We start from the raw sequence: 27,282 nt of genomic DNA, 5'->3' as shown, positions 1-27,282 counted from the left end.
CAATAAATAAGAAACTTAAAGTATGGCAAGTGCAGAGGAACTGCAAGAAGTGCACAAGGATCGCTAGAAAAAGTGAAAACTATATGTTTTGTGTGCAGCTAAAGACTTGGATATTGCCTAATTGGAATACAATTAAAATTGCTGTACAAAATGTGGATGAAACAACATTGGATATGCTACCTGATTGGCGTCTTCTGCTGGCTTGACAAGGGTAAGTGTTTGGCATTGATTTCGTTGTACTTTAATTCATCTTTCCTCTTGCTGGAGTCGGAATGGAAGTGGTTGGGGGTCTTACCATGCCTTTCTCCTTGGAATGTCGGTTGAGTAACTGTCTCTGACGATTGCGTCGTGTCGTCTTTGTTAATCGAAAACAAACAAAGTAATTAACCGCATGGAACACTCGAAAAGTAAAAACTGAACACTGAAAAATAGTGAAATTCCTATCGCGAGAGACTCTCAATAAATTAAACGCAAAAGGAAAAGTCAGGCTCGGCAAAACTTAGACGTCAAGCGACGTTCTGGTCCAACGATTTATGACGAATAAAAGTTTTTACGTGACTTACTTGTATCGCAAGTGGGAAGACCCTGCTGGGGCAGCTAAGATAGTTTCAAGTAATGCCCCCGAGGTAGTTGATCCAGTTTGAAGTTCCATTTAGTGCATTAATTTCGGTTCATTACATTGTCATACATCAGCGATTGTTTCCCCGGAGAGAGAGGGAGAGAGAGAGATTCTTTACGCATTCCGAGTGCTCTGCTTTTAATGGGGCAATTGGGGTTGTGGGGTTGTCACAGTTCAGGTTCTGCCTTAACGGTTCCGTCTGTCTTACTGCTTGACCTGTGCCACAAAAAGATTGATTGCGAAATGCTTAGCCTTACCCATATGCCGATGCTTATGATGTTTAACCAGACAGAACTCACTCGCAGCTGCCACATACATATGTACATATGTATGTACGTGTTCCCCCTCTCAAAATATATCTATAGTACATATGTATGTGTATCCATCCCCCCAAAAGTCAGTGGCCCAGACCGAGGAGTTTGACGTTTCGTTTCGTTCATGGAAATCACCAAGCTGAACGGTTTTTCTTTTATCTTTCTTTTTCTTTTTTTTTTGGAAAACCAAAACAAACCGAATGAAAATTTGTGTTTTTTTTTAACTTTGCTTGAAACTTTTGTGGTGCGGTGTTGTGTCTCTGTCTTTTATTCATATTCATATTCACCTACTTTGGATAAATAAATTTGTACAGCTGCAAACTCACTTTCATTTGTTCAACACACAACACACAACCCACTCCCTTGCAGCGTTCCTCCCTGCACCCACTCCCCATGCACAGTTTTTGCGAAAACTAAACAGAACTTATGCAATCTGTGGCTGGAGTTGGAGCTTTGTCTTTAATCTCCAGTTTATTTGTGCAGAGCTTCACGGATTTCCGCTTGAGATGTTTGCACTTTATGGATGGGTTTTTGCGTTTTTGGAACCCGCTCTGTTAGTCGATGGCTCTAATTAGTTTTTGGGGCTTTTACATCAAAAAGGGGATTACACAAATGCAACTGCCACTAATTAGTGGCACAAACCCAAACTTAGCCTGGCAAATTCTCTGCTCTACCCAGAAAAACTTTCCATTTTCTTCCGAAAGTAGTTCATCCTCTTGCCAGTTTGAGTGCGACCCGTACGTGAGCTATCAGCACACATCTTTGAAATGCCAGATTTTCTGATTTGGTAATAAGTTTCAGCTCCATCCACATCCACATAAACATCCACTTCCCCCTCTCCAGCAATTAGACTCATTTCAGTAACGTTTTCATCAGCCAAAGAAAGTCTGACATCTGCTGGCATCTGGCATGCGAGTGTCGAGTGTCGAGTGCTTGCATTGCCCAATGTCACAAACCGACAATTAACCCACCAGCAAAGATCTTGAGAATGGTTAGAGCAGAAGATTTCACTCATCTGCATCTGGCATAAAGAGAAATTTCCGGCCGGAGATCAGAGAACAGTCAGACAAGTACGAGAACGAGTACGAGTCTATGTGACCGTCAGTCAGGGTCATTGCAAACAGTTTGCAACCGAAACCGTTTACCAGAACGAACAGGAACCAACAACAGCGACAACAACAGACACAGAAATTAAACTCTTAGCACATTTGTAGAACAGACTAAACGGGTTCTGCTGGCCAAGGGGGTAAGCTAAGTACTGGATATAATTATGAGAAATACTTGAAAAAGTTTGCCATTGCATTAGGGCCATAGGAAGGTGTTATGTCATGCTCCCAAGAGGTGTTGGGTAATGGAGAACATTCTCCAGAGAAGACACGTACATGGGGGAACTTGAAAGATCTTTAAACATTTCTGACACACATATTGTGGCCTTGAATCTAGGTAAATATAAGAGAAATGTTGAGAAAAGAAAGAGCCTCAGAGCTTATACATAAATATGTACATAAAGTACTCCTAGCTCTGCTCTTGAATTACCATCTCCTAAACAGCTTGGGGCACAGTCTTTGAATAATTGTTAAGCAATTATCTGAAATTATTTTAGCCATTTGCTGGGCCCCACTTTGTTGTAGTCTGGGGGAAAGGCAAAGTGTTTGCAGCTTACAAATTTGCATGTCTATTCAGAGTTGAGGTCTTACCCATTGCACCCATAACACAATTAGATATTAGAGCTTGTCCGGAAACGGTGCATCAGCGGCATGCGTTCCATTTGGCCAACTGCCAGGCGATGGCCAAGTTTAGCCACATGTGGAACAGGTGGAAGGAGGAGACTCTAGACTGCAGACTGGACCCCAATGTTGGTGGCTCGCTCGGTGGTTGGTCTTCAAAGCTCTCTGGACGCTGCCTAAAATTGCAACAATGAAGCGAAGGCAAACGAAAAGAAAAGAAAATTAAAACGGAAGCTTAGTAGAGCGTGTCCAAAGACAGAGAGCAAACACATGTCTGAGGCTGTCCAACTCGGACTTGGATCACTCTCTGCGGTGGCTTCCTTCGCTGGTTCTCTGTAAATTGCTTTTACACGACGAGAAATCCCAGCCGAAAGTAAACCTGAAAGGGAGAGAGTGTCCCCACTCATTTCACTTCTTCTGTACCTCATTTCAGCCACCATTGGAGCGATACTCGACTCGCGCTGCTATCTGGAGGGCGGCGGTTCGGCGGAGAGCTTCCTGGCCACCGAAGATCTGGCGGTGGGCTCCATCATTGGCAAGCTGCGCATCAATGGGGATCCCAATGCGGAGACCGGCGACATCAGTCTGTCGCTCAGGGAGAAGGTGGCGCCTGTGGAGATTCTAGCGGGCAGCAAGGATCTGGCTCTGTCTGTGGAGCTGGACAAGGAGGGTGTGCGAGGACCCTCTTCGATTTACGTGAATGTTATATGCATAAGGCGACACTCAACGGATCCGGTAAGTGAAAGCGCTGCAATTAGAGTAGAGGAAAAGGTCCTTAGAGCCAGAGGAAGTTTAATCCAGAATAATGGCACCCAAGCACTTGACGATCCGCTTAACGTGGCAATTAATCTAGCGCTCAGGCATTCCCACTTCCCCACTTCCCCACTTCCTTTGCCGCACCTCTTCCCTGGTCAGTGGCCGCAATTTTCTTGAAGTTTTTCCATTTGTGTGAAGCCGCATTCCACACCTGCAAAGGTGGGTTAAGGGGCGCCACCCTTAAACCCTTACGTGCGATGCTCGTAATGGGGCAAACAATTAACCTATATCCTCAGGAGTTGCCCCATTCCTCCTGCTAGTGCGTGTTCCTCCTTTCCGCGGGGAGTGGCTCTGAAAACATGCTGGAGTTGCAGCTATTCGCTAGGACTCTATAAACAATTGAAAAGTTTTAGGCCTAGACCAGACGCGACGCCCATTTCAATTTTAGAATCAACAACAAAATGTTTGGCTCCAACTTGCAAGTCAAGGAGCAGCTGCAGGAGCAGGAGCCACCGCCACGTATGTGTGTAGGGGCCGGGCCTGTGGTTAGCCCCAGGTTGGTGGCCATAAATTAGCCATTAGAGCTTCCGCTCCTCTGTGGTGAGGGCAAGTGCTAGGGACGAGGCGTGTGTGTATCGTCGAGCTAAACATGCAAATATATGCAGGCAGGCAGGACGCTTGGGCTTTGAACTCTCGTGGAGGTCAGTGACCAGCAGTCAGGCGCTCCTAGTCCTAGTCCAGTGTTTGCTTTTACTCAATCCAAAGTCCGTCTTTCCCCTTCCCCCACACAGAGCTTCGTCATTCCCGTCAATGTGCGCGTGACGGACGTCAATGATAATGCCCCCCAGTGGATTGGCACACCCTACACGCTGACCCTGTCGGAGGTGACGGTCCCTGGAACGAGGATACTGCAGGGCGCCCGTGCGGAGGATGCCGATCAGCCGGGTCCCTTCTCCACGGTGGAGTATCAGGTGCTGCCCGGACCCTATGCGGAGTTTGTGCAGTTCCTCAACCCCCTCGAGGGCACGCTGGTGCTGAAGAAGGCGCTGGACTACGAGCAGCTGCAGAATTTCACGGTGAAGCTGCGCGCCCAGGATCAGGGCACGCCCGCGCGCCACTCGGACACGCTGCTGCGCGTGGTGATCACCGATGCGGATGATCAGAATCCCAAGTTCCAGCGGGAGTCTTACAGCGCCGAGCTGCCCAATGACGGTCGTCCGGGGGAGCTGCGCATGCGGCCCGAGCCTCTGAAGGCGGTGGATCAGGACGAGGGAATCTGTGCGCCGATCCAGTACACCATTGTCCAGTCGCAGGATGCCAAGTACTTCCGCATCCATCCGCACAACGGACAGATCACCCTGCTGACGCCCATTGGCTATGGGGAGATTGCACACGGAGCCACGCTGGTGGTGAAGGCCACGCAGATCGACAATCCCGATCGCTACGCACTGACCACCGTCCAGCTGACGCGTCCCGGCAGCCACAGCGATCTCAGCACGCTCTCCTTTGTCCAGAAGCGCTTCGTAATGCGCATCCGCGAGGACACGGCGGTGGGCAACCGCATCCTGGCGCTGCCCACCAATAAGCCGGGCAAACACCTGAAGTACACCATTGCGGATCCCGTCAACTCGCAGTTCTTCAGCGTGGGCTCGCTGGGGGAGCTGGTGCTGGCCAAGCCGCTGGACTACGAGAAGATGACCAAGCACGAGTTCCAGGTGCAGGCCACCGACGGGATGACCAACAGCACGGCGGAGCTGACCCTCGAGGTGATCGATGTCAACGATTGGGAGCCGCGTTTCCGGGAGACCCATTACGAGTTCATGGTGCCCAAAAGCGTGAGTATTCCAGGGTGAAAATTCGCTTGGGTAATGGAATGATCAACCAGAAATTATCTTTCAGCAGTCGCTGCAGTCGCGAACGGACACCTTTGAGGGTGTGCTCATCGGCAAGGTGGAGGCGGCTGATGGGGATCGCAACGACAAGCTGGAGCTGTCGCTGCGCGGGCAGCATGCGGGGCTCTTCGAGATCGATGCCACGGGCAACATCTACATGCGGCCGGAGCAGCTGCAGGGCCTGAACGAGTCGACGGTGCATCTGATAGCCATTGCCACGGACACGGGTGTGCCGCCCAGGAGCACCTCCGTGCCGGTGAGCGTCACCATGGAGGGCCTGACGCTCGCACAGTCCGGCTGGAACAGCAACATGCTGGGCATGTTCGGCATGATCGTGGGCCTCTTCCTGATGATCATCGTGGCCCTCAGCTGCTACATTGTGCGCTCCAAGAAGCAGGGCAAGAGCAGCGCCAGCGCCCTGGGCATCGGTCGGAACAGAGTCCACAGCCAGGCGCACAGCAGCGTCTCGTCCGCCAATCTGGTGACGCACGAGAAGCTGGCGGGTAATGGCAACGGGGCCAGCGTGACCAGCGGCGGTGTCTCGGTGCTGCACATGAAGCACGGCGGCAACATCACCATGGCCAATCCCATGAACAACGGGCTGCACCATGTGGCCAGTGGCGCCAGCAGCAGCATGGCTCTGGGCAGCTCTGCCGCACTCCTGGAGCGGGAACGGGAGCGCGAAAGGGAGCGCCAGCGGGAGAGCTATGCAGCCACAGTTCGCAGTAAGTTGGAGCCGCATCCACCCTTCCCCTCCCTCCCAACACTCATCCCGAACATTGACTGTTAATAGTCTTCTTGCCAGGCATCGTGTCGCGCGCCTCGGCCAATGGCCAGCTGTACGAGGAGGACGAGATCGAGCACGACTCGCTGCAGACGTCAACGACGACGCCGGAAAACAACAATCGAAAAGTGGCAGCCCCAGGAGCCACAGCTTTAGGTGGAGGCGTCACGACCATTACCACCAGCAGCTCGGCGAATGCGGGTGGCCAATCGAATCTGCTGTCCGCCACCGATGCCATGGGCTCCTCTGAGAACAATCTGACGGTGTACTTCTAGAAGCTGCAGGAGGAGTTTGTAAATATTGCTGCTAAGTCAGTTTAGGTTTAGGATTAGGGCACACCCCCATCCATCCCCCCAGCACTGTGTATGTACATTGAGTAGACCAAATATAGAATTGTAAAGAGAACCGCCCGTCCCTGCCCCCTGCACACACACACATGTACTTAGGCTAAGTCCAAGCGATTTCCAATGTAAAGTTTTTGCTTCCCAGTACAGAGAGAGAACCGCGAGAGGGATCCATACATAAAATACGTTTAAGTAATCTCGATGTCTATAATTCGGAGGCTTAAATTCTACTTTCGATGCGGAACGATCTTTACAACTTTGGCATGGGACGAGGACGAACATAAAAGACGCGCAGGAATCAAATCGGTGGACACAAAATCACTGGAAATTATACAGGTAGTGGGGGGGGAAGTTACAATTGTTAGATAGGAAAATGCTGTCGTTTGTACTCCTTGAAAGCGATCTGGTCCGTTTCCTACCTGCCATTGCGTTTGGTTTTGCGCTTGAGCAGATTAAAGTCGCCGTATTGGATGTGATTGTCCGTGAGGAATGGCACGTAGAAGGCACGCAGCAGCTTGTGCGACTTCTCCGGTATGAGGAAGGGCAGACTCTTCATGATGGACCAGTCCTTGGTGCGCTTCGAGTAGCTGGGCTCCAGGGCCGTGTACTTGCCCTCATCGAAGTCCACCAGGAAGTCGCAGCGATCGTAGTCAAAGTACATGTGCTCGTTCTCCTGGTTGAGATCATTGAAGTAGGGATGCACCACTTGTGTGGCATTGGGTCCGTCCGTGTAGTAGGCCGGCAGCATGCCGCGGAACTCGGACTTGAGGAAACGCAATCGGAAGTTGCGGGCCGGGAAGAAGAAGCTGCCAGGGTAGCGATGCCAGTCCTTGCCGATGCACACATTGTAGATCTGGTTCGGATTGTACTGCGGCGTCACCTTGAACTGGTTGAGCTCCAGCATCAGGTCCATGGGCGCATGGTAGTTCCGATACAGCGAGAACACGCGCGACAGCCCCAACAGTGTGCTGGCCACCATCACAATGATGGCAATGAACATGGTGTGGTCGAGGTAGTGCACGTTCGTCTTGATCTTAAATATCAGCATCTTGATGCGGAAGAAGATGCGCTGGTACACGTCCACGGTGATGGCGCCGCACAGCGAGATCAGCGGATACACGGGGAACAGGAAACGCTCCTCCTTGTGCGGCTGGGCGAAGAACACGATGAGCCACAGGTACAGCGGCGCCAGCGAGATGTAGTGGGGGAAGTTCAGCGTTGACTTCGACTTGGCGGGCACAATCAGATAGTCCAAGAAGAGCATGATGGGCAGTTGCAGAGCCAGCAGCTAAAATGGACACGCCATGAAGTGGTCTGCAGATGGACATACTCTGGCTTGTGAGACTCACCCAAATGATGTTAAAGTTGAGGAAACCGTTGACAATGTAATAGCTGATGGGTTCAGTGCCGAAAATGTTCGGCCCATGGCTGGTGAAGACGTTGTACCAGACGATGTTCAGCGGCGCAAAGGTCAGCTTGCCAAAGTAGCTCGTATCGATGGCAATCATCGGTATGGCAACCGTCGCACCCGAGATCAGTGACCACTGCACAAAGGTCTTCCAGTCGCGCTGGCGCAGCAGCAGTTCCAGCACCAGCGGCACGCCAATCAGCGCGGCAAACGGCCAACCGAGCAACGCCGAGATGGCCGTGAAGAAAATGGCCAGGCTGTAGTGTTGCTGCCACCAGGCGGCCAGGGCGGAGCAGCCAAAGTACATGGAGAACGAGGAGGGCAGCAGCGCCGTGCTGGACACGAACATGCCCACACTGAACAGCTGGAAAATCAACCAGAGGCGTCCAATGTGTATGCCAAACTCCTGACAAATGGATCTGCAAGGAGTTCGAAAAGCATTAGAGACATCCTCGAGGATTGCGGCGGGCTACGTACTTGTACATAAACCGCTCCATGACCGCACAGCCAAAGCCCAGCATGCAGCGCACCATGTAAAAGATGAGTATGGGACTGGGATTGAAAATCTTCTGGTAAAAGTAGCCGGGCACGCCCTGCAGCAGCAGATAAGTGTATGAGCGCAGACCGAACTCCGGGCTGTACTCCCACGTCTGCAGGCCATGGCCATTGATGATGTAGTGCAGCGGCTCCCAGTAGTTGAACGTCTCGTCGCAGTCGGCAATGTACGCCCAAATGGCGCTGCACAGACGCGCACTCACGAATGTCTTGAATGCCGTGTCCAGTCCGACACTGGGCGTTATGTTACTTGCATTGGTTGCCTCCGGCGCACTGCCCGTGGTTTGCTTTCTGCAAAAGAAAAGCATCTTGATTTAATGGAAATTGTATTTGTTTTATTTCCGTACTTACCGCTTTTTTGACTCTTTTTCCTTTTTGCTGCCGGCCGGGGCGGCGTCCTTGTTGTTACCGTTGAGGCCCAGTCGTTTGGGTGGCTTCTTGGACAGAATCTGGTTGTCTGCCTTGTTGGCAATGTATCGAGCCCTTGCCGAGGGTGGTGCCATTATCTCTCAGCTTAATTGGGAAAAGCCCCAGAGTGAAATATCTAATCAGGAGTTCCAATTGGATATGAAACAGCTGATTAGTGCTGGATAACGAAGAACCGGCTTGGCGTAAGTGATGGGTAACAGTTCAATCAGATTTTATCAATCTTAGAGATGGACAAACTTTGATGTGTGTATCAGTCACGCACGAGTAAGATATCGTGGATGAATTACGATCTTGAGATCTATCTCAACGATTTGCAGATTATGGATATCGAGAATGTATATAGAATCTAGATCGATGTATACGTATGTACATTTATACATAAAAAAAAGGTAAATTGCCGAACTTAAAATATCAAAAAATATATCAATATATTGATATTTTGGAAAAAAAATCACGATATAAATATATTTTTATTTAAAAAAATATCGATATATTGATATTTTGATATATATTTCACAACCCTACACTGCATCCATGGTGTGTGTAACAAGCGGGACAATCTAAGACTAACAACAAAATTTTCAGTAATATTCAACACTCAACACAAAACTGAAGTACCTGGTACCTGGTCAATGCGGACTCAACTCTGCGACCAACCAATTTCGCTGTAGCGATTAATATAAAAAAAAAAAATACAAATAATGTCGAAAGACGATAAAGATAAAGTACAAATTATTGACAAAGACTTGGATCTTTCCAATGCTGGACGTGGCGTGTGGCTGGTGAAAGTGCCCAAATACATTGCACAGAAATGGGAGAAGGCTCCCTCGAATATGGACGTGGGCAAGCTGCGCATCAGCAAGACGCCGGGACAAAAGGCCCAGGTGTCACTCTCGCTCACACCAGCCGTGCTGGCCCTCGATCCGGATGAGAAGATTCCAACTGAGCATGTTCTTGACGTGTCGCAGGTGACGAAGCAAACGTTAGGGGTATTCTCGCACATGGCTCCAGAGGCGGCGGCCAACATTGGCAAGGAGAACTCCACAGCACCCGGGGCCACGCCGGACAACGAGAAACTTTATATGGAGGGCCGCATAGTCCAGAAGCTGGAGTGCCGCCCCATAGCAGACACATGTTATATGAAGCTGAAGCTGGACTCCATTCGCAAGGCGTCGGAGCCCCAGCGCAGGGTGCAGCCCATCGATAAGATTGTCCAGAACTTCAAGCCAGTCAAGGATCATGCTCATAATGTAAATACTGCAACATACTGGTGTTTTTATGTGTGAAAAATTAAATTTTGCGTATTTCCAGATCGAGTACCGGGAGCGTAAGAAGGCGGAGGGCAAGAAGGCTCGTGACGACAAGAATTCCGTGATGGACATGCTCTTCCATGCCTTCGAGAAGCATCAGTACTACAACATTAAGGATCTGGTCAAGATCACCAATCAACCCATCAGTTATCTGAAGGAAATTCTCAAGGATGTCTGCGACTACAACATGAAAAATCCGCACAAAAACATGTGGGAGCTCAAAAAAGGAGTATCGCCACTACAAGACTGAGGAGAAAAAGGACGAGGAGGAGCACAAGTCGGGCAGCAGCGATTCGGAATAACATTTCATTCCATTTCACACTCGAATCGAATGCCATTTATTCTTTGGTTGTTTGTACACCGTCGTGGGGGTGATCTTTTAGTACCTATCCAACAATTTCATTAAAAAAACATACATAAATTTTGTATTGCATCTTTTCTTTTAATTTCGTTACAACTATATATGTGCTTAGGACTAAAAAAAAAATTTCATTTTTTTGTTGTTATTTTGTACATTGTAATAAGACCTTACGTCAGGTAAAATATCCCATATATATCATGCAGTGTTGGGTAATATGTACATGCTCGTGCCAGGCTTAGCTTATTTACAGTTAAAATTTCAGAAGAAAGTTTATATTTTTTGATACATTTGTACACTACGAGATCAGGTACTTGATGCTAGTACTATCAGCTCACGAATTCCCAAAACACAGCGATCAAGCCATAAAATAAATCATACCTAGAATGCCAAGAACGTGCAGTGATGAATGATAATGCAAATGAAATAAGGAAGGTAAAGGATGGTGTAGAATATGAAATGAATAATAATGCATAGCCCTAGCCAAAGCGGACGTAGACCGACTCGGCTTTTCATCCTAATCAAGGATTAGAGCCTTAGCAGGTTTTAAAAATTAAGGAAATAATAATAAAAAATGCATGAAATTTAAATAATAACAAATGAAAGAAATCAAATCAAAAAAGCAAAGAAAACGTAACAAAAAATTCAGAAAAATGAACGCAAAAATAACTCTTAAAATAAAAAAACCAAAACAACCGAAAAGAGGCAAGAATTATTCGAAAAACACTTTCGCGGCGATCTGAAATTGTTCAATGCTTAAGGAAATCGAGCTTAAATAATACTGTTCCAAAAACTGTCGACACATATGGCCTGTACAGCCGCTGTATTCGACAGAGGCTGAAGTTCTTATAAAATTAGACCTTAAAATATAAAATATTTGCACGTGCTCAAAAAAATAACTAAACTAAAATAATGCATGGCTATTGCGGAGCCTCTTAATTTTGGAGTACAGCTGGGAAAAGTGCAGCATTTGCAGACCCTGCGGAGACACAATATAATGTGTTAGAAAATTCGATATGAACACAATAAAACAGACAGAACTATACAAACTCTACACACACCTACACATAGGGAGACGGACAATCTACAGAATAAAAGGTTGATAGACATTAAAATATTTACGACTGATCAAATTTCTACTAATTCTTCTCCGGCGACATCGTCACGGAGGAAGCCAGTGATGATATGCCGGAGTCGCCATCGTCTGGCGATTGCGATATTTTGGGTATGGCCTTAATTAACCGCACCATTTGTACATGCATTTCCGCTGCCTCTGGACTCTCCATGGATTTTCGTTTTTGTGGTTTCTTATTCGCAGCCAACGGCTTTGGCTTCCCCACATTCCTGCTACCAATGTCATCCTCTGGATGCACTTGCTTTCGCTCCGTACTCTTAAGTTCCATTTTGTACTGGGAAATATCCAATGGCTTGCTTTTATCACGATATTCATCTTTCAGCACGATATTGCCATCATTCAGCTGCAAAAGAAATGTGAAAGCGATTCGTTTGCAGAATAATCTTTAATCTTCAACTAATTACCAATTTCAATGATGCAAAAAAGTGCCGACCCATGGTGGTTTCATCCTTGCCCTGCATCACATCGGCCAATGTAGCACTGCCATTGCCCTGCTGACACGCTTCAATTATTTCAGTGCCCAAATCTGCAAATTTGAAATTCTGCCTCTCGTGTGCCACTTCCAGCATGGGTGCTATTCGTATGTGCCAATCCCTGACCTGCAATTCAATTGGTTAGTTTGATGGTTTTGAAAGTATACTCTTAAGGGTCTCCTACCAGTTCGCTGGAGTCTGAGTAGCCTCCTTTGTCAATTTGGAACGGATTATCAACACCCAGGTCACTACTCTCTTGAGTACTATTCGTACTTTCCATCCAGTCGTCCAGGGTGTGCGCTGGGGATGATTCGCTTATTGCTAAATTGTCTAAAATTGAGTCAAGTTGTGTGGGCTCAAAGCCACTGTCGTCCGTATTGGTTTGATCATTTGGGGGCGGCAAAAATGCCTCTGCGTCAAGTTGTATGGCATCTAAGCCACTGTCGTCCGTATTGGTTTGATTCTTAGCATGCAAAGATGCTGCTGCTGTAGCCTCTAAACCACTGTCATTCTCGGTGGTTGATTCATTTGCTGCTGCTGTGTCAAGTTGTGGAGCTTCTAAATCACTGTCACATTTATCCTCCGCTGCTTTGTCAGGTTGTGTGGCATCTGCAGGAATTTCGGCTTTCGGTTCGATAATGGCCGATGATGGTCGCGAATCGAGTAATCTGATGTCGTCAACGCCAGAGTCATGGGTGGGTCGCCGAAAGCCAAGGAAATCTATTCGGAAATGGGTTTTATGACTTTGTTAGGAAAACAATTATGGGGGTAAGGCACATACTGTTATCCAAGTCAAACTCCAAGCTTATCCTCGCTTCTCTGTCTAGGACAGGTTCTCGGATCTTTTCCGGAACTGCCGTTTCTTCATCTATCACTTTGCGAGGAGCTCTTGGAGGCTTTGGTTCTGCGTCTCTCTTGGGGGGAACACGCTAAAACAAAACAAACATTAGTTATAAAATGGATGAGGGGATTTGTACTACTTACAGATTTCATGAAATTCTTGAACTCATCTGGCAGCTTGAATATGATTCTGCGCCTTAAGCGTGCTTCGGAAAGCCCAAAAATGTTCAACTCAAGCGGATGACAGACTTCAATGGGAACTTTTACGACTTCTTCGAAATCGGGCTGGTGTTCCTCTGGTTCTTCTTCTTTAATGCCACCCAGAGCACGCATCTCTTCATCAACGAGCACAGTGACTGTGTCTTTGTTGGGCACACCTGGTAGAATATCCCTGACCCTTACCTTGGGCGACAGCGACTGCATGCGACGCTCTTCGCTATCTGAAAGTACAACACCTTCGTCGTCAGATGACAGCCCTGCCAAAACAATTTGCAAACCAATTATGCAAATTCGCGGACAATGTCCACAACAAAGATACAGAAACGGAAACAATAATGTGAGTAAAATCAACTTCTACAAAAAAAAAAAAGTGGGTACAAAAAAACTTATCCGTACTACGCTTAAACTATTGGGTTGGCCATTAGTTTACCTCTTGTCTTATCGACAGTGATATGCAGAGCGTTCATTTCAGCGTCTTGATTGTCCAGGACGCTGGAGTCGTTCATAAGTCTTTCTGGCAGGAGGGTGCTGCATAAAGCAGGTCCTTCCACTCGGCTGGCACTAAGAGTGGCATCCTCAAGTTGACTGCTGTCCAGTGTGGTCATTTCCTGCGTCATTCCTAGACCCGAGTCCACTGAGTTTATCGTTTGCAGCTTTTCCCGCGGGTTCAGCGATTGATCCACTTCCATAGGTTCTGAAGCTTCGATTGCAGACTCTTCTGTCGTCGCGTTGTCTGCCGAGTCATCTACTTTCATTGCTTCATCTTCTATTCTCGCAATTTTAGGGGAACTGCCATCTTTCTCCTCCGCATCGAGCATCCTTTTCATTGTGGTCTCTAAAGCTGTATCCTCTCTTCTCTTCCTCACTGTGGCACCATAGCGCGAGGCCAGCATTTTGTTCTCCAGGGCAATGTACTCAGTGAGGAACTCGGCCGTGCTCATGTGAACGTTGAGTATTTCCTGACTGACATTGTTCGAAGCAACGTACTCCTTAATCAGATTAAGCCTTTCGAAGGGGATATCTGGCAGGAGAGTGTTGTATCTGTGCTCAACGTGGTACGTAAACAATTTGTATTGTTTCTTTTCGTCGAGCTCAGAAGTCAGGTGGGGGTCCACGATCGGCGCATTTCTCCACAGATTGGGCGGCGTGTGGTCTTGGTACAGGTACTCGATTGTTCTATTTCGGCTGCACTTTGCCATGCCCGTCGTACTAAAACGTTTTTCTTCCGACATTGTTTTGAACGCACGCGGCTCCAGATTCACCATAAACGGATCTACTGTCTTCTGCGTTAGTTTTTTAACTCGACGCTTTCGCGGTTCTTCCGGCTTGGGTGCGGTGCTCTCCTGGCTGTTGAAAGAGAATGAAAATTGACATGATTAGCATACCATTGAGCATTGGATAATTGGGAGAAGTAGAAAGAAGGTATCGTGACAATTGAGGCGTCGCACCATGCTAATGTTTCCGTATACTAAGCAGTTTATTATTTGTTGACTTTCAATGCGCGCAACACAAACCCGAACCGGCTCGCTGATCAAGTAAACAAATCGAAAGAAAAGGGGCACAAGAGAAACGCCGATAAGAGTTACTTATTTTTCGTGTGATAACGAAACAACGCCTTTCGAGACGTTCGCTGAGCACATGGCACCGACCGGCAGCATCCACCTCTCTTTTCCACGCGTTACTCACCCACTGGTCGTCTGCTCACTGGTTTCACGCTGCGCCGATGACATAGACTCGTTGATGTTGTCCGTGGTCTGGCTGATGTACTCCACGCGATCAGCATAGATCTTGCCGAGTGACTGGATGGCACTGCCGCCAGATCCGAGGGCCACACGTCGCGTCACATCCTTGTCCCTCAGGCAATGCCGCAGCAGGTGATTGCCGTACTGGTGCATAGAGAATGGAATGCTATACAAAAATATTCCCATGGAATTGTTTTATGCTTACATAGTCCGTGGATAGACGGAGGTCCGTGGAGTAGTCCGAGTTCTTACTGACCTCCTCCAGGAGCGTCACCAGTCGGGAGAGCTCTGGCTGCTCCTCGTACGCAACGATGCATTTGGCGACATTGGTTGCAGGTCGATGCTCAGCCACCATCAAGACCTGCTCCCTCTGCCGTGCGGTGGAAGCGGGATCTATGCATACAACAAAAATTTCATTCAGCATTCAGCCATTGATGGGCATGTATGAAAATAGCGCTGACTTAATCAGTGCCGATCGTTTTGTTTGTCTTTTTGATCGGACCGCAACAGGCCGGCTGCGCAGAAAGTGGCGTCAGGTCCACGGGATTGCGCGTGAAACTTACCGGACTCCTCGAGCGGGTTCCCGTCCATTGCTTATGCCACAAAACTGCCTAGTAATTTGTCTTTTAAGCGATTTTCGCTCTGTGCGCCCATTCTGCGACAGGTTCCGTTGCTACGATAATACACATAAACGCACTGACACATACGAACACTGAGACACGAGGAGGCAGCTTACAAAATGGTGGAAGCACGCATCGCTTTGCATGGGCGTAACTCGAAAACCAAAAACATTACACGATTCACTTATTTTAAGATAAATCCAAATGATTATTTATTAATATTTCCTAGCTGTTCGAATGGTTGTTCTGTTTCTTATTTCCCGAATTGGCGCGAATTCAATATTTAGATATATGTATGTATCTAATTTGCTATTTTGTTTTGCTCCTGGAGATGGGCAACAATCGACATACCACGCGAAGGTTTATGAAATATAGATAGTTAATTGAAATGAAATATATATTGCTTACAAATATCGATAGCAGGCCAACAATGGGGTGGGAGCGTGGTGACGGTTAAAATTTAAATTTTTGATTTTATATCATAATGAACCAGCAACAAAGGCAATGTAAAATAACATTATAATTGTTTCATAATTTAATTTTTAATAAATAAACATTTTGAAAAAATTTTAAAACAAAATTTTGTCCGCAACCAACCTTCCGCGTCGACGTTCCAGTAGCCGGAGCAAGGATAAGCGTACCGTCCCATTGCCAAAAAAAACTTATTGCCTACGCATTGCTTTTCCATTATGTATGGCAGGGAGATGTCGGAGGTATCAACACCTCAACCGTTGATTTATGTCGAATTGTCGTTTTGTTGGAATAATTTGCACGAGATGCCCAACTCGTTGGTATATTGTGAGACCTGCGCTTGGGAAAAACCTGGCCTTAAGATGACAAAAAAAAATGTCGTAACAAAAGCTTTATTAGATCCTTTTTTTATGGTGCTATTTTTTCAGCCACACCTGTACGTGTAATGTTAGAAAAACAACGAGCCCAAGTGAGTTAATGTTAGGTGGACTCCAAACGGCACAGATTATATGCACAACAAGCCCGATACTTTCTATATATGCATATATTGTTAAAATAAAGCTGCAAAGCCATACTGAAATATAAAATAAAATATTCATTTTCTTTTATTTGAATACACTCTCACCTACAACAGATGGATGCTTTTCTACTCCTAGAGGATCGCTCCTCGTCTTATATTTTTTACCAGGAGCCGCCACACCGGATTATGTCAAACTGCATCTAAGCTCTAATCTCAAAACGCCGCCTGATAACTTCATTAGAACTAAATTTCTAATCATTCAAAATTCTTCTTCCCGATTCTTATGTATCTGCATGAATTAAACCTGTTTCTGATAACAAGCTATTGATATACATTTTGCTTAAGGGAGTCCTGGCGTTTATAAAGCGTTAGTCAAAAGAGTATGACGATATACTGCGGAATCCTCCATACAAGTAGCAAAACATTCTTGCTGAATCCGCTCAAAACAAATTTTTAATAATTGACCTGAGACACCTGAACTGGGACAGACTCTTACCGAATACCGATATACATATGTACATACCTACATATGTACATAGTACATAGAGTAAAACTAGTGGACCTCTTCACACAATCGCTTTTGGGGCGGCAGGCCTTATCTATTACCAATTATCAATGTGCATACGGCTCTGCCGCACCAATTCCAATACCAATATCCAATGTATACGTGTTGTACATACAGTGGGGAGCAATGATGAGTACATGTTCACATTAACTGACTTTCGTCGCCCATAACTTCTAAACGCATAATGCAAACGTAACCAATTTTTTGTAGAATATCAAAAAAGCTTTTAAATCCTTAAAAACAAAAAGTCGCATGTACAATCACTTATTTAATATTTCAAAAAATCAACAATACCTGCAAATGTTTTATACCCGGTAAAGAAAATAGCTTTTAAATAGCGAAAAATAAAAAACTAAAAAAGTCGCATGTACTCATTTATGCACTTTTCGTTGTTTTGAGCGCCTAGTACTCATATTAATATTTCAAAATTTTTCTAATCAAATTTTTCTATCAGATCAAAATTGGGAATCAACAATATGCCTGAAGATTTGATGTTAAATATTTGTTTGGTTATATTCTAGTAATACTGACATCAAATTAAGACATTTCTCATAATAATCGAAGCAGATTCCATGAATTTATTAAATAGTGCCTATGTTGTACCTGAGACAGAAGAAACAATATCTAGAGAATTTAAATATTATTGTGTAGCTTACTGAAAATGGCTATACGACAGCTAATACTGCAGAAAAACATGGCATTAGTCAATCGGTGGTGATCAGAGTGGAAAAGACGCGAAATTTTGTCCCGAAACAGCAAAGCCAAGGTCGCCCTAAGGCGCTTGCAGACCCAAAGCCACACTTATAATGTCGCAAATTAGTAACAAGGACTTTCTAAGGCCCAAAGAGGTTTGTTTCGCATAATACTATCAATTTTGGTCTAGATGGCCAAGTATGGCCATCGTACCACCACCTGAAATCATCCTTACACCATTTTACATTTTTCTCCTCTCTCTCCTCATTTTTGCGGCCCAATGTGAGCACAGAAATCCCACAGAAATATACCAAAAAAAATATACGTAAATCTTAAATCATTTTCCGTTCATGGGGTCGACGAATGAGAGAAGAAGCTGACAGAGAGAGAGAATTGGTGGTGAGGGATGGGTTGCATTTTTTTTTATTTTCCAGTATTTTTAAGACGCACTTTCAGTGTGTACACACCCGCAAGTAACACGGATTTATGTGGTTGCAGAAAGCGGCCACACTTCCAACGCAAAATCAAAACAGAGAAAATCAAATAATTTGTTTTTCGTATATTCCGAGATTTAATAAGGAATCCAGAATTGCAGAATGTCGACACAAGAGACCCAAGTATCCAGCCTGCCGATGCCGCCTGAGCGGTACATCAGCAACTACACGGAGGAGAACATACGCCGAAATCGCGCTCCACGGCCACCGCCGCCGCCGTCGCAGCACGAAGTTTACAGCATGTTTGGCATCCAATACAACAATGACGAAATGATACGCTCCCTGGAGTCGCAGAATATCAAGCGCCTCATCCCCATACACTTTGACCGTCGCAAGGAGCTGAAGAAGTTGAACCACTCGCTGCTGGTCAATTTTCTGGACCTCATAGACTTCCTCATCCTCAATCCGGACAGTCCGCGGCGAACAGAGAAGGTGAGTTGGATGCAGTCGGACTAATCCATGGACTAATCATGCTGAATGCCTTGCAGATAGATGATCTCAGCCTGCTGTTTGTCAATATGCATCATCTGTTGAACGAGTTTCGGCCGCATCAGGCCCGTGAAACGCTGCGCGTAATGATGGAAATGCAGAAGCGGCAGCGTGTGGAGACCGCCACTCGTTTCCAGAAGCACCTCGAGCGTGTGCGGGACATTGTAAACAGCGCGTTCTCCGCCCTGCCCGTCCTATGCGACGACGATGATAAGGGCAATGCCAAAGTCAAGTCGGAAGTGGATCCCCTCGAATCGAATGCGGCAGCCAAGAATGATCCAAGCTATCAGCACGATCGCATGATGTGCAAGCTGGTGGATGGCATCGAATGAGAGTGCAGCAGACTGGTCATAGTGAATGACATCTATTATATTTACAGCCCCCCAAATAGCACTCTAGGAATAAACTATTTTTTTTTGTGAAGCGAATCCTTTATGTTATATGAGTAATTCTCAGCAGTTTCTTTCATTCACATCGATATAAACATGTTTAGTCATTCAAGTGATACTTTTTATGGAAGACAATATCACTGCTCTGTCGTGTGGCGGCGTCTATCTGTAGATAAGAGATGTTCGGGCAGATGCCTCGACAGATTTCACCACCAAAATGACGTAGCTAATGAAACGTGATATGGTTTTTGGCAAGGGATAATCATGGATCTGGTTCATGCCAAGGGAAACTGCCCTTACCTCACAGTAGAAATTCGTATCATCAGTACAGCGCGTTTCATTGTCATACGAACATCTACACTGATCAGGGAAACTGCAGCTTTAGTGCATCTTCATGGTGAGTGTGTGGTTTGCTACAGTGCCTACAGTTATCAAAACGCACTGTACTTGTGTCTCCCTCTATGACAACGTGTTCGCTCGTTCATTCCGTCTAAAGATGATGTATGAACAACGTTTTATATGTTTATTACCTTCCTTAGCCGTAGTAACTCCCTCGCGATAAGCAGTGTGTGGATGGATGAATCTGGAGGTTTTTATTGAGACAAATCCCGATAAAAGCAGCTACCATTCACTCAGGCAGATCATTTAACGTGCAGCACTGCAAGTGGAAGCAACAATTGTCGGAGCCGTGAACTGTGGATCTTTAAGTTATTTGTGATAGTGCTTTTCAATTAAAACCAACATCGAATTAATTGAACAATTGAGAACATTCAAGTGCAAGTTAATAAGAGTAATAGATAAGGATAGATATACACATTAAAGATGTCGCAAAAAAATATTGAAAGTGTGGATCCAGCTAAAAGTAAAGGTAAATCCTTAAAGCTAATGAAACGTGCAGCAAATGCAAGAGGATACATAAAGAAATAGTGACCTTAAATCGTTGAATATACATATTCAAGATTCATCAAGGATCAAAGAACTTTAGTGCTTAAAAATACAAATATTTGTGAAGAAGAGCAAATCAAATCTTAAGCGAATTTCGCAAGTTCGTGCAAAATGCTAGAAAAGGATTTGAACACTCTTACAACTTTAATTCCTCTAAAATGTATCAGAACTACGAACTGTTCTCTCTTCTGTTATCAAAGAACTTTTTTTTAATCTAAAATAAGGGAGAGATTAGGCAGAGCAGTTCCTCTACCCATAAAACGAATGACACAAGTGCAACGATACAGCAAAACCTACCTAAATCTTTTGGCTACCCTACAGAACCCGAAAATGACAACGATTTGGATGCTAATTCAAACAGCACGGCGGAGGCGGAGGCGGGGGCACCCAAAGAGGATGCACCTGCGGACTTCGACAAGGCCATCGATGCGGCTGGCTTTGGCATCTTCAATCTGCTCCTACTCTTCGTTTCGATACCCGCGCAGAGTGCTGCCATTTTCGAGTCGAGCTCCATGTCATTTATCCTGCCGGTGGCCGAGTGCGATCTGCGTTTGACGCTCGAGGACAAGGGTGTCCTGAATGCGGTGGCCTATGCGGGCATGACCATATCGGCCATTGCCTGGGGCTATCTGGCCGACACCAAGGGGCGCAAAAAGATCCTCTACTGGGGCTACCTGATCGATGCCGTTTGTGTCTTTGGCAGCGCCCTCAGTCAAAACTTTATAATGCTGGTCGTGTTCAAGTTTCTCGGTGGATTGGTGTAAGTTTTATGATCCCCAAAGGGTCTTCTCTATGGCTTATATCTTTGTCTTTTTGTAGTGTTAATGGTCCTGCAGCTGTGCTGTTTACATACCTGACGGAGATGCATGGACCGAAGCACAGATCCTCGGTGCTCATGATTGTGGGCATGGTGACATCCACGGCCACAATTTCGCTGCCTCTCCTGGCCTGGGGCATCTTTCCCAGGGATTGGGACTTTGAAGTTGTGGGTCTAACGAGTGAGTTTCAGCATCGGAGGGTGTAGCCTTAGTTCTTACTTTATTTTGTTTTACAGTTCACAGCTGGCAAATCTATTTGTTTGTCTTGGGTATCCCCAGTCTGGTGAGCGGTTTGATTTTCTGCGCCATGCCCGAGAGTCCACGTTTTCTCATGGCCCAGGGCCGCACGGAGGAGGCTCTGCAGGCCTTCCAGCACATCTACCATGTGAATACGCGCAAACCCAAGGATACCTATCCAGTGAGTAGCTTCGAACCACCAGAGAAAGACGCATTCTAATTGCTTTTCCCAGATCAAGCAGCTCGTGCAGGAGGTGCCCAATCGCAAGGCCAACCGGGACGAGGTCATCTACACGATTGAGGAGAAAACGGGCGAAAAAGTGCCGCAGAAGCCGCAGTCGCGCACGCTGATGGAGAGCCTGCGCTCGGGTTTGGCTCAGATGAAGCCACTGGCGCACAAGCCCCTGCTGCGCCTCTCCCTCCTGCTGTACATCATGCAATTTGGCATCTTCTTGGGCATGAACACCATCCGTTTGTGGCTGCCACAGCTGTTTGCCTCCATGGCGCAGTACGAGGCTGAGTTTGATGGCGCCACCGCCAGCCTGTGCACTGTGCTCGAATTTAGCGTCAATAAAACAGCTGAGACTGCCTTAGATTATGCCAATGCGTGTTCGGAGGTAAGAACTATCTTTCCATTTATTCTATCTTCCAACTAGATAAGTCAGATAAGTCTTATCTGTCAGTTAACTTTCCGCCTAATCATGCTGAGAGTGACGTAAACCTCCCTTTCTTTATCCCACTCTCCTCCTAACTCTGTTTTCTGATCTGCCTTTCAGCCGAAGGAGATTTCCATGGATATGTACATAAACAACATCATCGTCTCGGCCTGTGGCTTTGTGGGCTACTTCTTTGCGGGTGGCATTATGAAGGCATTGGGGCCCAAGCGTTTGATGAGTAAGCAGCCTCTCGCTTTTCCACCCATTAATCTTTAGATTAATTTCCATGATTTACTTCCTACAGCCTATGGTTTGTATATTTCGGGAACCTTTGGCCTGCTGCTGTACTTCTCCGTCAGCAGTTTGATGACTCTCACAGTCTCTGCCTTATTTCTGACCATCACGGGCATTGCAGTCTCCTCTCTTTTGGGTGCTGTCGTGGCTCTGTTCCCCACACAGCTAAGGTGAGTGATAGCTCTCCCTCTCCCTCTTCCTATTATCTCTTATTTACATCTTTTTGCCTTTCAGAACTGTCGTCGTTGCCATTGCCATGATGTGTGGACGCTTTGGCGCCTTGTCGGGTAATCTACTCTTTCCTGTCTTCGTTCAGATCGGTTGTTTGCCTCCATTCATAATGGTATCATCCGTGCTGCTGTGTAAGTTTAACATTTCTTGCATTTCTTTTTAGAGTTCTTTTATTTAATGTTTTATCTTCTCTGTTATTCTTTTAGTGGCTGGCACACTCTCCATATTTGTGCCCAACCCAGCAAAGGCAACCTTTTCTTAAGGCACTTCGCTTGAAGTTTCTCCCCCATAAAACGGAGCAACTTCCACTGAACTGTAGTTTTAGTTTATGTAAAATCTTAGGAAAATTTAGTTGTACGATCTAGCAATTATTGGGGGCTAAATATAATTGTTGGTTTCTATTTATATTTATCTTAGTAAAATCCATTAAAATATATGTAATCGTTGGTATTATTCGTATCAATCGTTATTGTTTAAAAAATGCCGCGTTTAGTGTTCGCAGCTGCAACCGCTAAGGGGGCTAAAGCGCTCTTAACAGCCCAAAGTAACAGAGACAAGAGTACAGAGCGCAGCGTAACAAAGCAAATGTAACAGAGCGTTATCCATTAACAGACTGTAGCTCAGCCAACTGCAGCTCTGTTAGCGCTGTTAGCGAGAAGAGCAGAGAAAAGAGAAGAGAAGAGCTATGCAGAGAAGAGCTTTCATGTCTGTGGGCTGCAGCTTCGATCGGTCTGAGGGCAGAATGAGAGAGACATATCTGAAAAGCTTCAAAGCACGGCAGTGCACTTCCAGCTATAAACGAAACTAAACCGCACCGTCTACGAATTAGTACTTATTTTTTCCTTATCCACCCTGATACAAGCACAGCACTCAATGAAATGCTTGGCTAAAGGTTATGCCGCTGGTTGAGCAAGGACTAAAGGTTTACTTACGACTTCCTTCGACATGCAAATCTCATTAACACCAATTAACTGGCAGGAGTTTGGGCAGAGAGGCATGGTGTGGAGTGCCAGTCAGGTGTGTGTGTGTCTCAGAAGTTCCTGAGCTCTACCACTGGATAAACATCAAGTGGAAATGGAAATTAGTGATGCCTGAATTGACTAATCCGACTCCGGTGCTCCCTAAGTGGCAGCGGTTTATTAGATTGCATGCTCCATTGAGTCGTCTAGAAGCAGTTGAACTTTCACGGGAGCTCGAGTGATTTCTCTCACACCTCCCTTCCATTAGTTATCAAAATTTACACACACAGAAATCTCACATTTACATAGAACGAATATTTGTCGGATATTTCTTTCATATTTGATGGCTGATAGCAAAAAGAACTCTGACGATGCAGCAGCTGACTTTGAGACGGCAATTGCGGAGTGCGGCTTTGGGCTCTTCAATATCCTCATGATGTGCTGCGCCGCGCCCTGCCTCATGGCCATGGTGTTCTCTGCCTCGGCCATGTCCTATGTGATGCCCACCGCCGAATGCGATCTGCAGTTGACGCCCTTCGACAAGGGTCTGCTCAATGCCGTGACCTATGGCGGCATGATCCTGGGCGCCATACCCTGGGGCTTCATAGCTGACACCATGGGCCGCCGTGTGGTGCTCATTTGGGGCGGATGGATCGATGGCATCTTTGTGCTGTGCGCTGCCCTCTGCCAGGACTCGACACAGCTGATGGTGTTTAAGTTTTTGGATGGCCTAATGTACATTAAACATTAATCGAGTGCCAGTTGAGACTCGCCTCGCTAATGAGTTTTCTCTTTTGCAGCATTTGCGGCCCATTTGCGGTGGTCGTCAGCTATTTGGCGGAATTCCATGGAAAAAAGCATCGCCCCTACGTCATGCTCTTTGTGGGTCTCTGCGTTTCCGCTGGTGCCACCTGTGTGCCGATTCTGGCCTACCTACTGCTGCCCGTGCATATCCTTTTCTCCGTGGGCAAAATGAATTGTGGGTTCAAGTCGCAGTCTGCCTAAAACTTTCTCTAACTTCCCTCGTTTCTCTGGCAGTTCACACCTGGCAAATCTTCTTGATGGTCACAGCGTTGCCCATTTTAATAAGCGGCTTTCTGCACATCTTTCTGCCCGAAAGTCCCAAGTTTCTGATGGCCCAGGGGCAGTACAACAAGGCACTGGAGTCCCTACAGCGAATATATGCCGTAAACAAGCGCAAGACGCGCGATTCGTATCCTGTAAGTATCCTCTAAGATTTCGGAAAGCATTGTACCTTTGAAAGCATTATACCCACAGGTGAAACATCTCACCGATGCCACGCCCGATCGCTCAAGTGCCCCCGATCGCCCGCTACAGCCCACCTCGCGCTGGGAACGCTTCACTCAAGCCAAACTCAAATTCCTGGAGGGCGTGGGACAACTCAGACCGATGTTCTCCAAGCCTTATTTGTGCATTTCGCTGCAAGTCTACTGCCTGCACTTTTGCCAAATAATGTGCGTGAGTTCGGTGCGGCTGTGGCTGCCACAGATCTTTGCCACCATGCACACATTCGAGCTGCAGGGCATCAACGATACGAGCATGTGCAACGTCCTAGACCACAACTCGCAGGTGCGCAGCATGGACTCGGAATCGATGCGGCAGGAGTGCGACCTAGTAGGTAGGACATCGCTTTGCCATCCAGGCGGCCCGGCCTTTAAATATAAATCCTTCAATTCCCCCCGCATGACTAGCACATGGATCCGGGCATCTACAAGGATAACATCATTGTGGCAGCCGTGGGTGTTTTTGGATTTCTGATGATCTTTCCGCTGATGCGCATACCCCTGGTGGCCAATCATATATTGAGTGAGTTATGAACAAAGTTTCCTGTGAGCCATCGCTAAGTTCCTGTTGCTTGCAGAAGTATTCCTCTTTGTGTGCGTCTTCCTGGCTGGTGGCTTATACTTTGCCAAATCCGCGCTGGTCACAATGATAATTGCCTCGGTGTATGTCACAATGATGGGTGTATGTGCCACAACGATTATCAGCATGTCTGTGGTCATGTTTCCCACACTAATGAGGTGTGTATAGCTCCGTACTGAGCGATGTTTTAGCTGTAAATGATATTTGCCCTTCTGAACCCCACAGAACAATGGTTCTCATGCTGATTATGACCTTTGGGCGACTCGGTTCGGTGGCTGGCAATATCCTGTTGCCGGTTTTCATGCAAATCAGCTGCCACGCCCCATTCCTCTGGCTGGTTGCACTCATGAGCAGTGAGTTTTAGTCTTTAATATTCCGTTTCTATAGATCTAATATCCTCCCCATTGAACATTCAACAGTTGCGTTTATATTTTCGGTCTTTCTGAAGGTCGATGTGCAGCAACCGCTGGCCTGAGGCTCACGCAGAGAAAACTTCTGGTTTTGCTGTTAATAAATGAGGAATTTTACTCTAACTTTGTCTTAACTAAAGGTCAAAGTTTGAGTCAGTGCAGGGGGTATGCGAAATGTGTATTAATCAACGCTATCGATGCTGGTCGCTGGCCTGTGGTCTCTGGTCTATCCTGGCATGCGGTTAATTCAACTTAATTACACTTTAATCACACGCAGACAGCCACTGAAAGTGGCTTTGATTAATTTTAGCTGCTGTCTGTAAAGAAAAACAAACTCTCCCCATGTGTGTGTATGTGTTTGTGTGTTTCTTTGTGTCTGGTTAATTATTCTTTTGAGGTCATCAATTAATTTGCACAATGCTAAGAAAATACGCGCCTCATTGCATGGCAAAAAGGTTTCCTTTTTGAATGCGAATATTTCTCTAAGGATTGGCTTTTCCGCGCTTCTTTCCACATTCCACCTGTCATTTGATACTCCTCCCATTTGCTGTTTTTTTGGGCTACACAACTCTTACGCCCCTCTGGGTATGTCTTTGGCGGTGGCAAACCCCATTTCTCATGCTGTCAAAACAAAGTTAAAACAAAGTCAAGCTGCGATAATTGACACATGTTGCCCCTGGGGGTGTGCTCTACACTTTCTCCTGTTTTCTATTTCCTGTCTGTGGACTCTCTTTTCTATTCATAGTTTTATCCACACCCCCAAGCAGACATATGTATCTTTAAGGTCGACCACTCGACATAAAATTTGACTAAAAGTCTGCTTAATGCATAAATCTTTTACCAAAACCATTTTTGTGCACAATTCGCTGGATTTTTAGGGCTTTCTTTCTATTTGGGGTGGTGCCGCTGCCGCCACTCTATAAAAACCGCCCCAGAAGCAACAGCAAATGCGCATAAATTTATCATAATAAACATGCATAAATCGCCGTGAATATGCCGTATAAAAACCACTGAAAATCCCCCACCCTGACCCTCACCACAACAACAAATGTGCACAAATATGTTTAGGGCGTAATGGGCGTAGTACTAGCTCGCTGAAAGGGGGGCGGGGCTAGAGAGTCATAAACTAAACGAAACTGAATCGTAAAAAAAAAACCTAAACATGGCAATGCATATATGTATGTAATACGTGCGTGTGTGTGGGTGTGTGGGGGTTCTGGATCAACATGGTACTCCCAGTTACATGTGTATCTAACGCTCTGTGAAGACCCTCGGGTAGGTTACAATGACACCCAACAACCACCCACCCAATGTCCAGTCATAATCACACAAAAGTGCAAAAATTCACGCACATATTACGCTGTATGGGTTACAGGGGGGAGCGGGGAATGTAGGTAGAGGGAGAGAGTCAGACGTACAACATTTGCAGACATTAGCAAACAAACAAAATACAACAAACAAAATTCTAAGGGGGCTGTAAAGGATGGGATGCTGCTAGGGGCTACCCTGTATTTCTGTGAATTTTGTGGGCTGCACAATGATTTAATGGGTGGAAAAAATAATAGGGTTTGCGTGGTGTAAGTATCAAGAGCACTTGCTGAAGCACATGAATCAATAAAATATTCATTACCAAATTCATGATTAACTAAGCTTACTTGTCTCTAACACCAATATACCCCTCTCTTGGCTAACACCTAGCTCA

General features: G+C 46.3%; 7 protein-coding genes across 11 annotated transcripts; 5 read left to right on the top strand and 2 right to left on the bottom strand.

Moving 5' to 3' along the window:
• The first annotated feature begins 26 nt into the window (after positions 1-26).
• LOC117899580 (protocadherin Fat 1) lies at positions 27-23,076 on the top strand. 2 transcript variants are annotated; one of them, XM_034809694.1, is made up of 7 exons: positions 27-211; positions 3,094-3,395; positions 4,208-5,251; positions 5,316-6,033; positions 6,114-6,381; positions 13,535-13,537; positions 23,064-23,076. In XM_034809694.1, the coding sequence occupies exons 1-5, from the start codon at positions 151-153 to the stop codon at positions 6,365-6,367; spliced, it is 2,379 nt and encodes a 792-aa protein (XP_034665585.1). In that variant the 5' UTR covers positions 27-150; the 3' UTR covers positions 6,368-6,381; positions 13,535-13,537; positions 23,064-23,076. The 2 variants fall into 2 exon arrangements, with proteins under 2 accessions (XP_034665585.1, XP_034665586.1); XM_034809695.1 differs by having other exon boundaries at positions 29-211; positions 5,319-6,033.
• LOC117899581 (alpha-1,2-mannosyltransferase ALG9) lies at positions 6,620-9,000 on the bottom strand. The gene is made up of 4 exons (XM_034809697.1): positions 8,751-9,000; positions 8,322-8,690; positions 7,786-8,263; positions 6,620-7,724 (listed from the first exon to the last, which is right to left on the bottom strand). The coding sequence occupies exons 1-4, from the start codon at positions 8,900-8,902 to the stop codon at positions 6,852-6,854; spliced, it is 1,872 nt and encodes a 623-aa protein (XP_034665588.1). The 5' UTR covers positions 8,903-9,000; the 3' UTR covers positions 6,620-6,851.
• On the top strand, positions 9,437-10,556 carry LOC117899591 (general transcription factor IIF subunit 2). The gene is made up of 2 exons (XM_034809710.1): positions 9,437-10,078; positions 10,140-10,556. The coding sequence occupies exons 1-2, from the start codon at positions 9,530-9,532 to the stop codon at positions 10,386-10,388; spliced, it is 798 nt and encodes a 265-aa protein (XP_034665601.1). The 5' UTR covers positions 9,437-9,529; the 3' UTR covers positions 10,389-10,556.
• Positions 10,703-15,857, bottom strand: LOC117899578. 3 transcript variants are annotated; one of them, XM_034809692.1, is made up of 10 exons: positions 15,469-15,857; positions 15,111-15,298; positions 14,850-15,049; positions 13,594-14,510; positions 13,089-13,420; positions 12,886-13,033; positions 12,289-12,824; positions 12,036-12,230; positions 11,744-11,974; positions 10,703-11,475 (listed from the first exon to the last, which is right to left on the bottom strand). In XM_034809692.1, the coding sequence occupies exons 1-10, from the start codon at positions 15,494-15,496 to the stop codon at positions 11,401-11,403; spliced, it is 2,850 nt and encodes a 949-aa protein (XP_034665583.1). In that variant the 5' UTR covers positions 15,497-15,857; the 3' UTR covers positions 10,703-11,400. The 3 variants fall into 3 exon arrangements, with proteins under 3 accessions (XP_034665583.1, XP_034665582.1, XP_034665584.1); XM_034809691.1 differs by having other exon boundaries at positions 10,703-11,974; XM_034809693.1 differs by having other exon boundaries at positions 10,703-11,974; positions 13,089-13,384.
• Positions 18,289-19,185, top strand: LOC117899593 (mediator of RNA polymerase II transcription subunit 7). Its single transcript, XM_034809712.1, has 2 exons — positions 18,289-18,700; positions 18,757-19,185. The coding sequence occupies exons 1-2, from the start codon at positions 18,371-18,373 to the stop codon at positions 19,087-19,089; spliced, it is 663 nt and encodes a 220-aa protein (XP_034665603.1). The 5' UTR covers positions 18,289-18,370; the 3' UTR covers positions 19,090-19,185.
• Positions 19,786-22,710, top strand: LOC117899582 (synaptic vesicle glycoprotein 2C). Its single transcript, XM_034809698.1, has 9 exons — positions 19,786-20,014; positions 20,413-20,851; positions 20,911-21,089; positions 21,146-21,327; positions 21,380-21,763; positions 21,923-22,040; positions 22,107-22,266; positions 22,331-22,458; positions 22,534-22,710. The coding sequence occupies exons 1-9, from the start codon at positions 19,969-19,971 to the stop codon at positions 22,587-22,589; spliced, it is 1,692 nt and encodes a 563-aa protein (XP_034665589.1). The 5' UTR covers positions 19,786-19,968; the 3' UTR covers positions 22,590-22,710.
• Positions 23,077-23,614: 538 nt separating the features above from the next.
• Positions 23,615-25,703, top strand: LOC117896687 (synaptic vesicle glycoprotein 2A). Of its 2 annotated transcripts, XM_034805138.1 has the most exons (8): positions 23,630-24,021; positions 24,087-24,265; positions 24,325-24,506; positions 24,565-24,921; positions 24,999-25,113; positions 25,169-25,328; positions 25,396-25,523; positions 25,590-25,703. In XM_034805138.1, the coding sequence occupies exons 1-8, from the start codon at positions 23,630-23,632 to the stop codon at positions 25,643-25,645; spliced, it is 1,569 nt and encodes a 522-aa protein (XP_034661029.1). In that variant the 3' UTR covers positions 25,646-25,703. The 2 variants fall into 2 exon arrangements, 1 of the variants encoding a protein (XP_034661029.1); XR_004649041.1 differs by lacking the exons at positions 25,396-25,523; positions 25,590-25,703 and having other exon boundaries at positions 23,615-24,021; positions 24,565-24,925; positions 25,169-25,301.
• The last annotated feature ends 1,579 nt before the right edge of the window (positions 25,704-27,282 follow it).

Source organism: Drosophila subobscura, chromosome O, assembly GCF_008121235.1.
Source record: "Drosophila subobscura isolate 14011-0131.10 chromosome O, UCBerk_Dsub_1.0, whole genome shotgun sequence".
NCBI classification, from domain to species: Eukaryota; Metazoa; Arthropoda; class Insecta; order Diptera; family Drosophilidae; genus Drosophila; species Drosophila subobscura.
The sequence above is the reverse complement of the archived record's forward strand: the minus strand, read 5'-3'. Positions and strand labels throughout refer to the sequence as shown.